This window comes from Artemia sp. Qi Xiang Cuo, chromosome 9 (genome assembly GCF_049724085.1).
Source record: "Artemia sp. Qi Xiang Cuo chromosome 9, ASM4972408v1, whole genome shotgun sequence".
NCBI classification, from domain to species: Eukaryota; Metazoa; Arthropoda; class Branchiopoda; order Anostraca; family Artemiidae; genus Artemia; species Artemia sp. Qi Xiang Cuo.
The window spans coordinates 8838405-8852987 of NC_142802.1; the positions used below are offsets into that span (position 1 = coordinate 8838405).

The 14583-nt window shown below is 38.4% G+C and overlaps 1 protein-coding gene across 1 annotated transcript in view; it reads left to right on the plus strand.

The window, feature by feature from the left end:
• LOC148948293 (UDP-glucuronosyltransferase 1A1-like) overlaps window positions 1–14583 on the plus strand; it is a 30536-nt gene that overhangs the window by 1273 nt on the left and 14680 nt on the right. The window contains exons 2-3 of the mRNA XM_089093871.1: window positions 1224–1458; window positions 13288–13519. Coding sequence (XP_088949997.1) covers window positions 1224–1458; window positions 13288–13519 — 467 coding nt within the window. The remainder of the gene's footprint in view (window positions 1–1223; window positions 1459–13287; window positions 13520–14583) is intronic.

Consider the following 14583-nt stretch of genomic DNA (forward strand, 5'->3'; position numbering starts at 1 on the left):
GACGCATGTTATAGTCGATGATTGACAGGGCAAATGATTCAATAGCCATAAATTTCAATGCCATATCTAAAACGATTTTGAATACCAAAAGTTGAATACGAAATGTGATTCTTGAGATAGCTGTTTTTCTTTTTTTCAATACGGGAAGGAAGAAATTGCCATCGGACAATTTTTTTTCTTTCAAAGACTCCAACCTTCCCACCTCTGACCAAGCAAATATATGAATGTAATATTTCCTGCAATATGAGGGAGCTGCCAAACCCTTTATATTTGTATTTCACGCTTATTTCAAATTTAATTGCTTCTGATTTCCAAACGGAAGAATTGACTTCTTCATCTCCACACGTCATACACGCAGGATGTCACTCCTTTCTTCCACAAATGGATTTTGAAGGGGTTTCCATATGAATTACCCCTTCCATATGAAGTGCCTCTATAAACTTTTGAGGGGGGCTGATTCAACTGGATATCAGAAGTCCTATTGTCCTTTTTAAGAGCCCAAAGTGATCGGAGGGCACCCAAATGCATCCGATCGAAATCTTTAGATAGCCATTTCGATCAAAATAGTCCAAAGATCAAATAACTATACCCCTAGGGTTGAAAACCCCTCCTCCCACAGCCCGAGGCAAGGGTTGTAAGTTGTGCAAGCTTACCATGTTTAGAACTTCCGATTTCCAATCGACCCCCCCCCCCCTCCAAAGTTTATACGACCACCCTTTCCTCAAAACTTTTACCTGTTAACAATGGGCAACTAGTTCAGCTTATAGCCCTTGCCCCGAGGGCTGTGGGGGGGGGGTTGTCTATATTCCAATGGACATACTCACTGGACCTTTCAGCTATGCTTAAATGCTTAAAAAAAACATTTTGCAGCGTGACAAAGTGTGCTAATTGCATTAAATGGCATCTTTCCCCCTTGGATTGTGCACGCATTCTTCCACTCTGAGATGTTATTTTTTTACTTTACGAGTGTTTTGAATAAAATATCTACCTCAGTATATTCAACTCATATCTACCTCAACATCAGAAGATCAATTTGACTCGTGAGAAAAAAGAAGACGACACAAACTGCGGTACCTCATCCTCACCTCCCAATAATTAAGTCCTAAATTTGTTTTCAAATTACTGTGGATGTCCCGCAGAGGTGGAGTCAAAGGACTTCAAACAGTCAGAACTTGCTGCTTATTAATTATATTGTCAAAAGAATAGCCCCTTTTTTATTATAGGTGACAAAAGGCTTTGTGGAAAATACAAAAAGTGGAACAGTATTTATTACAACTGATAATCCACTTGATGATGAGAGGTTTGTACCGCCAAAGGATGCTACTCAAGTGCTAATTGATGCTGTGGTCAAATCTGGATATTCAGTAATCGTGACTACTAGTGACCCAAGGTTGCGAGAGCATAGACCTCGTCCAGGGGTTCTTTATTTGAGAAACCCTTCTCGAATTGATATATTAGGTAAGTCATGGCCTACCCATAGAGTTAGTGAAATTTCATATTCACGAGGGCCGGTTCAGTCAGGGACGTCAATACATGAAAATGTATGGGAGAGGAATTATTTTTCAAAATCTAGGGAAAAGTAATTTTTTTTTCAACATAAATGCAAAAAAAAGATATTTTTCTGGCTCCAGGGGGTAAAAAAATCCAGGGAGCAATTCCCCCACCCAATTAACGCCCTTTTTCACAGCTGTATTAATAAGTTATGTTGATCATTACTTGTTTCACCTTTATAAGGCAATGACTTTGCGCTGTGTCCAATTTATGAACCATACTGAAATTAGTTTCCACTGTAAAAAAAATTTATATCCTCATTTAAAAAAGGTCACGACAAACTAATAATACCACAAAGCTCCTATTTCTTTTAAGAGAGATAACAGGCATGTACACATTGTTCCATAATGGGGGGGGGAATCAAAATACAGACAGATTCTACGATCAATATTTTACTTATTTATTATTATCCCACAACACACAGAGCTTTCGCGATATAAAAAATTACTGGGGAAAAGCAAAGATTTTGATATTCAGGGAAAAATGGAATAAAAAAGCCCCACTTACTAATTAATCAAATATTTTTGACTTGATCAATCACATCAAATAATTACTCAACATAGTTTTGGTGTTCATTTTGGTCTCTTTTCTTTTTATAATTATGACAATTTTTTTGGTTCATCTTCAGTGTAAGTGCTTGAGCTATCATGAATACGACCATTGTTTTTAATTATGTTACTTATTTTCTATAATTTCATTGCCAAACATTAGAGTTTTTCCACATAGGACAAAAGTCCTATTTACAGCCTTTTTTTTGGGAACTTTCCATGGACTTGGCCACTATCTTTGAACCAAGACTAAGCCTCTCAAAATTTTTACTGGGTAATAGTGGTATTGGTGCAGCGGCTTTTGGTGCCAATTTGACCAAGACTAGGCCTCGCGGGTTGAATGGTACACATTTGAATCATAGAAGCGTATTTTCTTCGAGTTTTCTATAGTTTCGTTACAAAAAATTGCAGCGTAAATCATGTACATGTAAATGTTGGCAATGTTGTGAAAATTCTCCTATTAATAGTAATAGCTCTTTGATCAGGGGCGTAAATTGCTATGGGGCAGGGGGGCAGTTGCCCCCCCAGACCTCGTTTTGCCCCCCTCCCCAGACCTGATTTTGCCCCCCCCCCCAGATTTTTTAGATTATACCCTTATTTATCCTAAAACGAATAAAAAATACAAACTTTATCGAATACAAAATCTTATACGAAATGACGCGTAACCCGGAGCCTCGTGTTTTCTCTAGCATTGTCAAAAGAATTGCATTGTGGCATCAGTGTTGCCAGATTGGGCTAGTTTCCGCCAATTGGGCTAGTAAAATTTCATTTTTGCGGGTAAGATTCCCAAAAACCCGCAACGCGGGTTTTTGGGCTAAAAAACCTTTCATTTTGCTATTTTTGGGCTATATTTACAAAACATGTTTTTTAATTTCGAAATCGACCGAGACACGATGCAAAAGCCAGCGGTCATCATGTCATGTCTGTAGTTGTCATGTAGATTGTCTGTGGCGGAACTGCCGAGCTCCAACGCTCCAACAACTTTCAAAGAAGAACGGAAAGAAAAGACCAGTGAGTAGTGTGTGACTCATTCTCTAGCCAAGAAAGTGATAAATCTTGGAACAAGGGGAGAGGTAGAAAAACTTTTTTTTTCCTTTATTGATAGGTAAATTGTACTGACCTGCTGTCCGAGTTGCTGTGTCTGTTATGAGCCAAGATTCTGAAGTAAATTAGCTTAGATAAGATAACCATAGTTAAACAATTAGATAACCATTAGATAAACCATAGATAACCATTCTCCAAAGAGAGTACTCAAACGTAACCTCTGCCATTGTCCAGCCCGTCTGACACCAGTAGGGGCCACTAAATTTTGTTGGTACAGGAAGAGGACAGGGTAAATTTGGAATATAGGACCATAATGAGATAGCTAGGAAATAAACATACCATTTGATTCAGAATTCAATCCTCTATCCGAATATAACAATAAATTCCGGCGGAAATTGATTCTAGAAATTTTGAAAATTCTGGAATTTCCAGATTCTGGGATTGGAAAAACCTAGTTTCGGTTTAGTTTTCGGCTCACTCGGTATTCGAGGTCTAGGCCACCCCACCTACAACCCCATGGCCCGCCCCCGAATCCCATCGTATCCCCGAAAAGCTTGATTTGTAGAATCTAAGGGATGAGTTTCCGCCGGAAATGATTGCTATATTTGGACACAGCATTGAATTTTGAGTCGAATGGTATGTTTATTTTTTAGCTATCTCATTATGGTCCTATATTCCAAATTAACCGAGGACAGATACCGTGAATCTTATTTGCACTATATCTTCCCAAGGCTGGACCAGAAGTGTAAAATTTTTACACAGCTGAAAATATCTGGTCTGCTTTACCTGCTGTGTGAAAATTATTAATTTCTGGTCAAGCATGAAGGAGATATGGAGCAGATAAGATTCACGGTATCTCTCTTCTTCCTATACCATACTATATTGTACACACAGAAGGACATGTTTATCTGGACTGTGAGCAGAGCATCGTTCGACTGAAAACCATATAGGCTACCTGACCTTAGTTTTTCAGCATTTGCTTAGAGAAGGAACCAGAAAATATTCAGAGTAAATCAGTAAACAGAGGAAAGGCTCAGCTAGACACTAATGTACCAGTATTGAGTTTCTACAGAATTTTTTTAAGATTCATAATAGCAAAATGGACATTGCAAAACTTGTGTTTTGATGGTTGCTTGTTGCTTTTATGTTACCTTACTTCTGCTTAACTCCAGCATCTGGTAAAATAGGAAAAGAGGTTTTAAAGATAAATTAAAGTTTTTTTGTTGATTGCTTCAGTTTGGATTCCTCAATTTCCTTCCCTTTAAATGAGCCGAACAGCTCGTAGCTTGAAATACTTGATGGTTATGGTTACACGAAAGTAGCATAGGGTAAAGGAGCTGGTAGTCGGCCAGGTCATAGTAGTCGGAAATTAAAAAAAATAAAATTTTATTAAAAATTTTTAAAACCAAATCATGAGTTGTTTTTTTTTTATGCCATAAAATATGCATTTTTTCGGGCAAAAAATTAAAAAAAAAAAAAAAAAAAAAGATTTTAAAAAGATATTTGTCTAATTTTTTTTCTTGTTTTCTGTCTGGATAATATTCACTGGCCGTCTACCAGCTCCGTTACCCTAATGGCTATACAAAAACTATATAATTCCTCTTTCTGGCTTACTAAAAATCAGAGTGAAATGGTTAATGGTTATAAAGAACCCTCATACTAAAAATGGGTGACAATTTGTTTATTTTGGTGTAATTGCCAATTTTTTAATAATAATTGCCAACTTGCTAGCTGGTTAGATTGACAATGATGTTGATGGGGTATGTTTTGGATTATCAGACAATATGCCAAATTAAATTATACTTCATGTAAAACTATAACTGTCAGAAGCTTAATATTCTTGAGTGCATGGGACAATCAGAAAAATTCAGTTGATGCAAATCCCCAGTTAGCTTGATGTGCTTGCTAATTAATAATTTCAGGACTTTCTAGCCAAAACTAAGCTTTAAATGAAAGGGTAAAACCTATTCCTGTTTCATTTAAGACTTTTCTGCAGCAGATAGACACAAAAAAGTTGTTCATGCTTTTCCAGCAGTTTGCTTTAGATGGTTAGAACAAGCAGGTGGTTAAAACATCCCTTTTTTCAGATTGTCGCCATGGGAAAATGGGCGAAGTATGCCAAAACATATAATGAAAGGTGGGAGAATGAATGTCCTTGGGTCAAGCAATGCCCAACTGATGAGTCAAAAGCATACTGTACGGCGTGCAGAAAAGAAATTAGGGCTCATCATAATGACCTGTCAGTGCATGCTAGCTCTCAAAAACATAAACTGAAGTCAATGCAACAGGTCCCGTCAAAAGGTTGCAAGACACTTGATGGCCATGTGACAGTTTTAAGTGACAAAGTGAAGAAACACGAGCTTGCCATTGCCTGTCACATTGCTTGCCACTCATCTGTTAGAACGGTAGACCACCTAGGAGAACTGATTAATGTCTTTATATCTTCAACTGCTACTTCTGCTGCCAAACCAACAGATCGACTTAGACTACATCGTACGAAATGCAGTGCTTTGATTGTGCATGTGATTGCACCTAGTCTACTAGAAGAAATAGTGCAAGATTGTAATAACAAGTATTCTTTGATATTGGATGAGTCTACAGATGTTGGAACGCACAAATACATGTCTGTATGTATTAGATTCTTTTGCAATAGAAGGAAGAAAATAGTGACACGTTTCCTAGGACTTGTCGAGATTCATAGTGCTACAGCTGAGAACCTTTATAATGGACTGAAGGACTTCATTGAAAACAAAATTAAATTGAAGCTGGAGAATATTACTGGACTAGGAACTGATGGTGCCAGTAATATGGTTGGACAGAACTGCTCTTTGTTTACTAAACTAAGGGAGCATAATCCTGATCTAGTTTTGATCAAATGCATTTGCCATTCGTTGCACTTGTGCATGTCAGCAGCAGCTAAAGTTTTGCCAACAAACATAGAGTTTTTGCTAAGAGAGACTTATAACTGGTTCAGCAATAGCCCTCTCAGACGGGAGGCTTATCGTCAAATATACTCCTTGATCAGTAGTACGGGAAAAGAGCCAAAGAAGATTTTGCAGCTCAGTGGCACTCGTTGGCTCGCCAGAGAGGCTGCCATTGATATGATTCTTGAGCAGTGGCTTGAGTTGAAGACTCACTTCAAAAGGGCAGCGCAGACTGAGCGATGTTTTACTGCGAACACGCTTTCGATTATGTACGAGGATGATGTGAACTATTTCTTTTTGACATTTCTGCTTCCTATTACAAAAGAATTCACCAGAATGAGCCTCTTATTTCAGCAGACTTCTGTCGACCCAGCCAAGTTGTTCAAAGATTTTGAATCATTTGTTTCTACATTATTCCGTCGTGTAGTGAGAGGGGCCGAAAAACTGACTACCGCTCAGTTGCTAGAAATAGAAATGATAGGAGAAAACTTTTTAGATGTTACACTTGCTGATCTTGGAACCAATTTCCGTCGAATGTTGATAAACTCGAAAGTTCCAGATGAACAAAAGAGTGAACTTAGAAAAAGATGCTTTGACTTTCTGAAGAAATTGTGTGAAGAGGTGAAGAAAAGAGTCCCTTCACACATGAAATTGCTTTCAACTGTGGTTTTGTTATCACCAGAGCACTGTCTGAGTCAGACTCGTTGCAGTTTTGATAACCTACCTTTGTCTCTTCTTGTGCCAGTGCCAGATAAAAACTTGCGGAAAGTGGAACTAATAGAAGATCAGTGGAGAAGACTGCTGTCTATCGACTGGACACTGGTGGTTGAGAAAAGTGAATCTCTCAATTCTGAACAATTTTGGGTCGCTGTGTACAATTACACAAATGCAGGGGGAGAATATTGTTTTAGAGAACTCGCCGCCTCTGTACTCAATATTTTGGGCACGACCAGTGTCGAACGCGTTTGTTGAACGGGTTTTTAGTATAATGAACTGCGTTAAGACAAAAGTTAGGAATAGAATGGGCCTGAAGCTGCTTTCGGCGATATTATTGATTAGAGGGTGCCTTCATGGGGATGAAAAATGTTGTCAAAATTTCATCCCTTCGAAAGCAATGTTTCAAAGGTTCGACAGCTCTATGTATAAGTGCGAAAAAAGTAATGCTGAAACTGAAGATGAAGACATCGCGGTTTTTGAACTGTTAGATGAGTTTTTTGAGGAGTGATAACCCACAGTTGTGTATTTTTTCTGTGGTGCATTTGTTGCTGGATAATATTTTGCTTCTAATTATTTAGACTCAGGGCGTATTTTTCGCTATCATCGGACTCGCGTTAATGATTACGGCTGGACTTCCACCAACTGTCTTCAGTGCAAAAGAATAGAGCCTCATGGCTAGAATAGAGCCTCATGTATGGGATTTCCTTGTATTTCGTAAGTTTTAACCCAGATTAACAATAAAACTTTCTGTAATTGTGGTTTCAGTCTGATTTTCTTTTATTCTAGGTTTTAAAATATCGGATAAGGATTGAATGCCTAACAATACATAATAATTAAGTATATACGCTCCATGGATTAAATGGGTTGATAGAGTGAAGTTGAAACTTAAAACGAACAAAGTTATTACCCCTCTACTTGTGCCGTCATAGATTTACTATCGCTTTACTGAAAGCAAAAAAAAATGGAAGAAAGGTTGTTCTCTCACTGCTAGAAAAAAACAGCCACTTAGTGGGCTGTACGTATTATCGATTATAGCCTCTTAGCCTCTGGAGCATATTTATACGGTAAATTCGCCAGTGATATGCTAAAAGCTTGGAACAAAACAGTGCAGATGTGAATTTTCTGTTTGTTACTAGGTATTCTTTTAAGCTCACATAACATTGTTTTTCAATGATATCATGGTATGTATAAAATAAACCAAGGGTCTAAAGAATACATTGCCTTTTTGTTTTCAGGGAAGCACTTGTCAATTTTACGACGTCATACGTAGAAGATTTGTTATTTTTGTTCGCTCACAGAGCTCTTTTTTGCTTTTGACCTATCCTTAAGTTTAGGTTATCTGATATGCCAATTGTATCTCTCCTCGTTGTACCCATAACAGCGCTATAATAGGGTTATAATAGCGTTCGCTATTTTTGGGCTACTTTGGGCTATTTTTGGGCTAATGATTGCTCCTCTTTGGGCTATACGTTATGCCAAAAACCTGGCAACACTGTGTGGCATTGTGAATTCATTTGTTGAATAAGAGTGTGCGATGAGTCAGAGAAAAATAATCGATATTTTTAAACCTAGTCAACCGGCTAAAAAAGCTAAGTTGGTGGATAGTGTAGCAGCAACAGAAGCTGGCCCAAGTGAGGCTTGTAATTTTGCCATTTATGGTTTGACTAACATAAACTTATAGCCTTTGCTTCATGCAGTAAATTCCATGCGAACTAAAGTTTAGCCTACAGAAGTAAGATCTTAATATCGCGCTACAACTTTGGATTAATGTATAATCGCAAATTTTGTGGGGACAATCATATAACCGACCATATAAGAAACAATTATAGATATAGAGGTGGCATTCAAGGAGGGGGGGGGCAGGCTAGGACTTCAGAGATGACTACTGGGACTACAGCCTGATTTATCAGACATAATTTATGGCAAAGAGTTTTGGAAGAGCTTAAGAGAATGAAAGAGCATTAAATGCTTTCCTAAGGCCCAGCCATTTTTGTTAGGCGGCCGCTCACCATTATTTATACCTCTTGTTATATTCTCGCCCTAGAAACTGGGTATGGCGCAAAAAGGGAATGAAAAAGAGCTAAAATACATTTGAATTGACAGTTTTAGTATAAATAAAAATTGCTGCTTCGTGACAAAATTCTACTTTTTAAAGTTAAATCGGCTGTTATTGAGAGGCATTCACTTCACGTCAGTGTGCTTCATCTAAAACAAAATTTACGACTTGCCCTCCAAGATTTTGCTGATAATCTAGGTAAGTACGACAATTTCGTTGTATTAAGTTGCTAAGTTTCTTTTTCGGATTATGTTATCGTTTAATTGACAAAATTCTAAAACTGACAAAAAAACGATATATATGTTTTAACCCTTTTAAATTTCAGTTGACTAGCTTATACTATTTTACCGAATTCTAAAATCTGAGAATTTGAGCATTTGGAGGCGCTTAAACATGCAGAAGATGCTAGAGCGTATTAAATGATCAGTCGAAAGATATTTGTATGCTATCGTCAATTTTGGTGGAAATAAAGCTATTATTATAAATGAGAGAAAAAACACCCTATTTAATAGACCACCCCGTTATTAATCATGAAATAACAAAAACGAAAACTATTAAGGGCAAAATGCCAATACGTAACACTAAACGGTAGCAGAAAAGCTAATTAGAAGCTAGGAGCAGGGGCGTCACTCTCACTTTTTTTTGAGGGGGGGGGGCAAGCACGACAAAAGTTTTCCAACAAAACCAAAACTGTACCAACGGAAAAAAGGTTTAGAGTGGCGAAAGTTTCTGTATAAATGGAAGTAAATGGCTTGAAAACAGTATTTTTTGCTGTGGAGCGTTGGAAATTCTAGAAATATTTACTAAGAAAGTCTATTATTCCTTATGTCTCCTAGACACCTATTTAAGGGAACAACTCTTTCAGAGCTATCGGTCTCTGAATAAAGTTAAAACGTTTAATAGCGAAAGCACTGGATTTTTTTCTAGGGTGGAAGTGTATCCGATGCATCGGATACGATATTGAGAGGCAATCTTGACATCCCCCACCATAAAAGGGAGGCACCCAACCAGCCAAAGCTAGCCGAATACCCCAAAACAAACGGTCGCCGTTTTTCTGCTAAAGCCTATGAGAAAAAACCATGGGTAGAATACTCTCTTAAAGAAGACGCCATTTACTGCTTTTGCTGTCGGCACTTTACCTTAACAGGAAATCATGGAAATACTTCTGATAATGTAGTGTTTGTCGACACAGGAATGAATAACTGGAAAAAGCTATTCGAAAGAATTGAAAAACACGAGGCTTCAGAAGCTAATAACGAAGCAAATCGCAGCTGGACCAAATATAAAGCAATTGAGTGTGGCACATCTGAGTCAATAGCTACAACTGTCTATTCAAATCGGAAGGAAGCCATAGCGGAAAATCGTCTGTATATAGTCACACTTGCGAAAGTGGCATGTGCCCTAGCATGCCAAGGGCTCCCATTTCGAGGTCATGATGAACACGACGACTCACACAATCGAGGTAATTTTATAGAAATACTAGAAATGATGACAGAGGGAAACCCGGATCTTCAGCAAAAACTAAAACGTCGGTATGAAGCTATTTGAGTCCCGACTACCAAAATAGTCTTATAAGCATACTGGCTGACCTCTTGCGAGAACAAACAAGTTGCTCTATTAAGAAATATTGGGCAATCTGCGCAGATGAAACGAAAGATCTGTCGAAAAAAGAGAAGCTTGGTTTAACTATTCGGTTTATTGATAGTAATGCTATCATCCGCGAGGAGACATTCGGAAGTACACATCTTGAACAATTAGATGCTGCATCCCTTGCTAATGCAATCAAGGATCTTGTTGAAAAGCACGAACTGGATTGGAGCACCTGTGTGGCTCAATGCTATGATGGTGCGAGCGTCATGAGCGGCGCATGTAATGGTGTTCAGGCTATTCTTAAAGGATTTGCACCACAAGCTAGGTATATTCATTGTCACACCCATCGCCTAAATCTTGTGCTTGTGCAGTCAATAGCTTCTTGTCCGGTGGTTAGAAACTTCTTTTCTTGCATTCAGGCATTATATGTGTTTCTCAGCCGAAGTACGCCACGTCACGAACTTTTCCTTTGAACCCAAAAAGAACGCGGAATAAAAAAGATTGAGCGCGAGCGGCTAGCTGACACTCGATGGTGCTATTAGTTTTGCTCAATTCAGAAAATCTGGACACGTTTAGGTGCTATTTTTGAAACATTAAGGGTTATTTCGGATGAAGCCAGTTCAACAGAGGACCGTTCTGAAGCTTCTGGGTTGCTGGCAACAATTGATGCCAAATTCTTGCTCATTCTTGAAATAATGAGCAGATCCTCGGTTCGGTAGATATTGCATCTATAAAGCTCCAGTCCAAGAGCCTCGTTCTTTCAGGTGTAAATTCTCGGCTTCGAGCAGTTCAACAATAGTTTCTAGAGCTCCGATCTGAAGAGCGTTGGTTTAAAATGGTCGAAACAACGAAAAGCTTATGCAAGCAGTTCTCAATCCAAATATAGAAGCCTAGACGCTCGGTTGCTATAAGCAGACGCCTTCTCGATTTTTACGTCGAAACCACTGTCGGTGCCAGAGCAAGAAATCGAACAGAAGAGGATCGTGACATTTTTCAAACTTATAGGACGGACATTTTATACTTCATAGTCGACCGAGTAGCTTCGGAGCTGAGACAAAGGTTTGGTGAAAACTCCTCAGTAATCCAAGGCTTAGAAGCGTTTGAGCCAAGTTCACCGAAGTTCCTGGATGCACGTCTAATACAAGACTTTGTACGTGACTTTCCTACATTATTAGTAAACGAGTTGAAGTTTGAGTCGGAGATAGCCTTGGCAAAATCTTATTTACAAAGGATGAAACCAGAATGCCCATCAAAAGCTCTTGCCATCCTCTACATGAACAAAGACACCTTTGCTGTCATTTCGGAAACTTTCGAAATTTCTGTGACGCTCCCCGTTTCAATTGCCTCTAACGATAGATTTTTTTCAACGCTTAAGAGGGTTAAGACATATTTCAGAACAACCATGACTGATGAGTAACTTAGCGATTTGTTAGTTATAGCAACCCAGCCGGAAAAAGCAAAAAAGATAGATTATAACATTGCCGTCGACAAGTTTGCTTCCCTGAAGCAACGACGTTTCCCATTAGAATAGTGGCTCTCTCTGGATACTTCAGTCGTGATGCAAACAAATTTATGACTTATTTGCTTAATTGTGTTTATTTACTTGAATTTTTGTATATCGAATTGTTTTCTAAACTTTATCCAAAGAATTTTAATTTGGCTACCACTTAATTTGGCTCGATTTCCCCCTCCCTTGGATTTTTGCTAATTCAACCCACTTGAGGCTGCCTTTTGAGACATGGAATTTACCCCTCCCCAGGTTTTTTTTCATTTTCGCCACTGCGCTTCGCGCCAGAAAACCCTGTTCTAGGCCTTCCCTCAATCCAATTTTTAACAAAACAAAATGACATTTCCTAATTATAAATTTTTTTTTTGGCTTAGATCCTTCACAGCACAATATTTGTTTTTAGTAATTTGTTTCCCTAAAAAGGAGTCTAAGAGGTCCAATATAAGGGATAATACTTTTTTAAATAATATTTCAAAAATATTCGCTACTTTGCGGCAGGAAATGCTCTTTCCAAGCCATTCACTCGCTCTGAATTAGAAACTTTCACCAATTCAAACTTTTTCTTTTTTAAAATAATATAATCAGCATATTTTTTTAATTTCCTCACACATTAAAAGTTAACATTTTCAAATTTTCTTACGTGTGGGGGCAACACTATTGCCCCCCCCCCAGAATTTTTCTGAATTTACGCCACTGTCTTTGATGTCTAAGAACTGTCCCATATGCCCAAATTAATTCTTTTATATTCACTTCTATGCCAATTATATTTCTAACATCAGTAATTGCTAGCCCCCGAACTTCACCAAAAAGCGCAAATCTTTTCGAGTCGCTCCAAGCTGTTCCAACTACTTGAAAGATTTTCATCTTTTAGTAGTAAATCTGTTTCAACTTACGTCGTTTTTGGAAGTCCTTGATAAACTCCAGTATATTCTTTACATTCCAAAGTAACTGAAAAGATTTGAATAGCAGTTCAGGGTTATTGCCTATTCAAAAGACTTAACATGTCTAGAAGGGGTTTAAGGAAGAGTTGTGGCTCAGAGACTTTTCATTATATTGGAGAGTAGTTGAGTTAGGAAAGAAAATTTTCAAGAATGGACCTAGAGCCAAAATTATGCCCCGCGTCGTTGTTTTCAAGATCAAAAGAACTACAATATTTGCCAAACAATAGATGGTGTTGGCGAATTTTTATCACGTTTTTATTTTTAGAGCCAGCTTCCAATCTAACCAGATTCCCATTCTCTTTGGATTCACCCTTTTAATTTAGGCACAACTATATGCTCTCACGAGGACAACTTTTTGGCATTTCTGCTCTACAGAAGGGGACTAACGAACATTTATCCATATTTCTAGGTCATCCTAAGACTCGACTCCTCATTTCCTGCTGTTCATTCACAGAGACGTTCGAGGCTCTATACTATGGCGTCCCCATTATATGTCTGCCTACAACTGCAGCACAAAAGCTTGCTTCAAAACGAGCAGCTGTGTTGGGAGCAGGAGAAATATTGCAGTGGAGCCAACTTTTCCAACCAGAAGCCCAGAACATCACGCAAAGATTAGTAACAAGTCTTATCAAGGAAAAAAAGTATGTTATTGATAACAAACTTAACAAAAGTATTTCATAGAAAGGATGAAAGGTACAAACGTTAACGGGGAGCACCAGAGGAAATTGCCTCCCACTCCCCCCCCCCCTTCTCGGAGAAGAAATAACATAATTTTAGCAAGCCTCAAATTTATCAGTTTATGACATTTCGATGTGTTTGTATATGTTACGGTGAATGTCCAAAATCAAACAGTTCGTGGTAACGAGCGACCTGACTCAATAGTAACTGAAACTCTAAAAAACGGAATTTTGATACCAATAGATACATCAAAGAAACAGATTTGTTGCTGATTTCAAATATATAAGTTTCATCAAGTTTAGTCCTACCCATCAAAAGTTGCGCGCCTGAGAAAATTTACCAGATTTTCGAAAAAAAGGGGTAAACACCCCCTAAAAGTCATAGAACCTTAATGAAAATGACACCATCGCATTCAGCGTATCAGAGAACCCTACTGTAGAGGTTTCAAGCTCCTATCTGCAAAAAGTGGAATTTTGTATTTTTTGCCAGAAGAAAAATCACGAATGCGTGTTTTTTTTTGTTTTTTTCAGGGGTGATTGTATCGACTTACTGGTCCTAGAATATCGTGGGAGGGCTCATTCGAACGGAAATTAAAAGTTCTAGTGCCTGTTTTGAGTGACCAAAAAATGGAGGGCAACTAGGCCCCCTCCCACACTCATTTTTTCCCAACGTCATCCGATCAAAATTTTGAGATAGTCATTTTGTTCAGCATGGTCGAAAATATAATAAATATGTCTTTTTTTATGACTTAATCCCCCAAAGTCCCCGGGGGAGGGCTGAAAGTTATGAACTTTACCCAATGTTTACATATAGTATTGGTAATTGGGAAGTATAAAGGCGTTTTCAGGGGGGATTTTTTCTGGCAGTGGGGGGGATGGGCCGGGGTTATGCGGAAGGATCTTTCCGTTGAGGAAGTTTTCATGGGGGAAGGGACATTGCTATGAAGGGGCGCCGGGTTTTCCAGCATTATTTTAAAAAACGATCAGAAATTAAACCGGGTTTTTGTGATTCGACCTTGTGTCTCCGG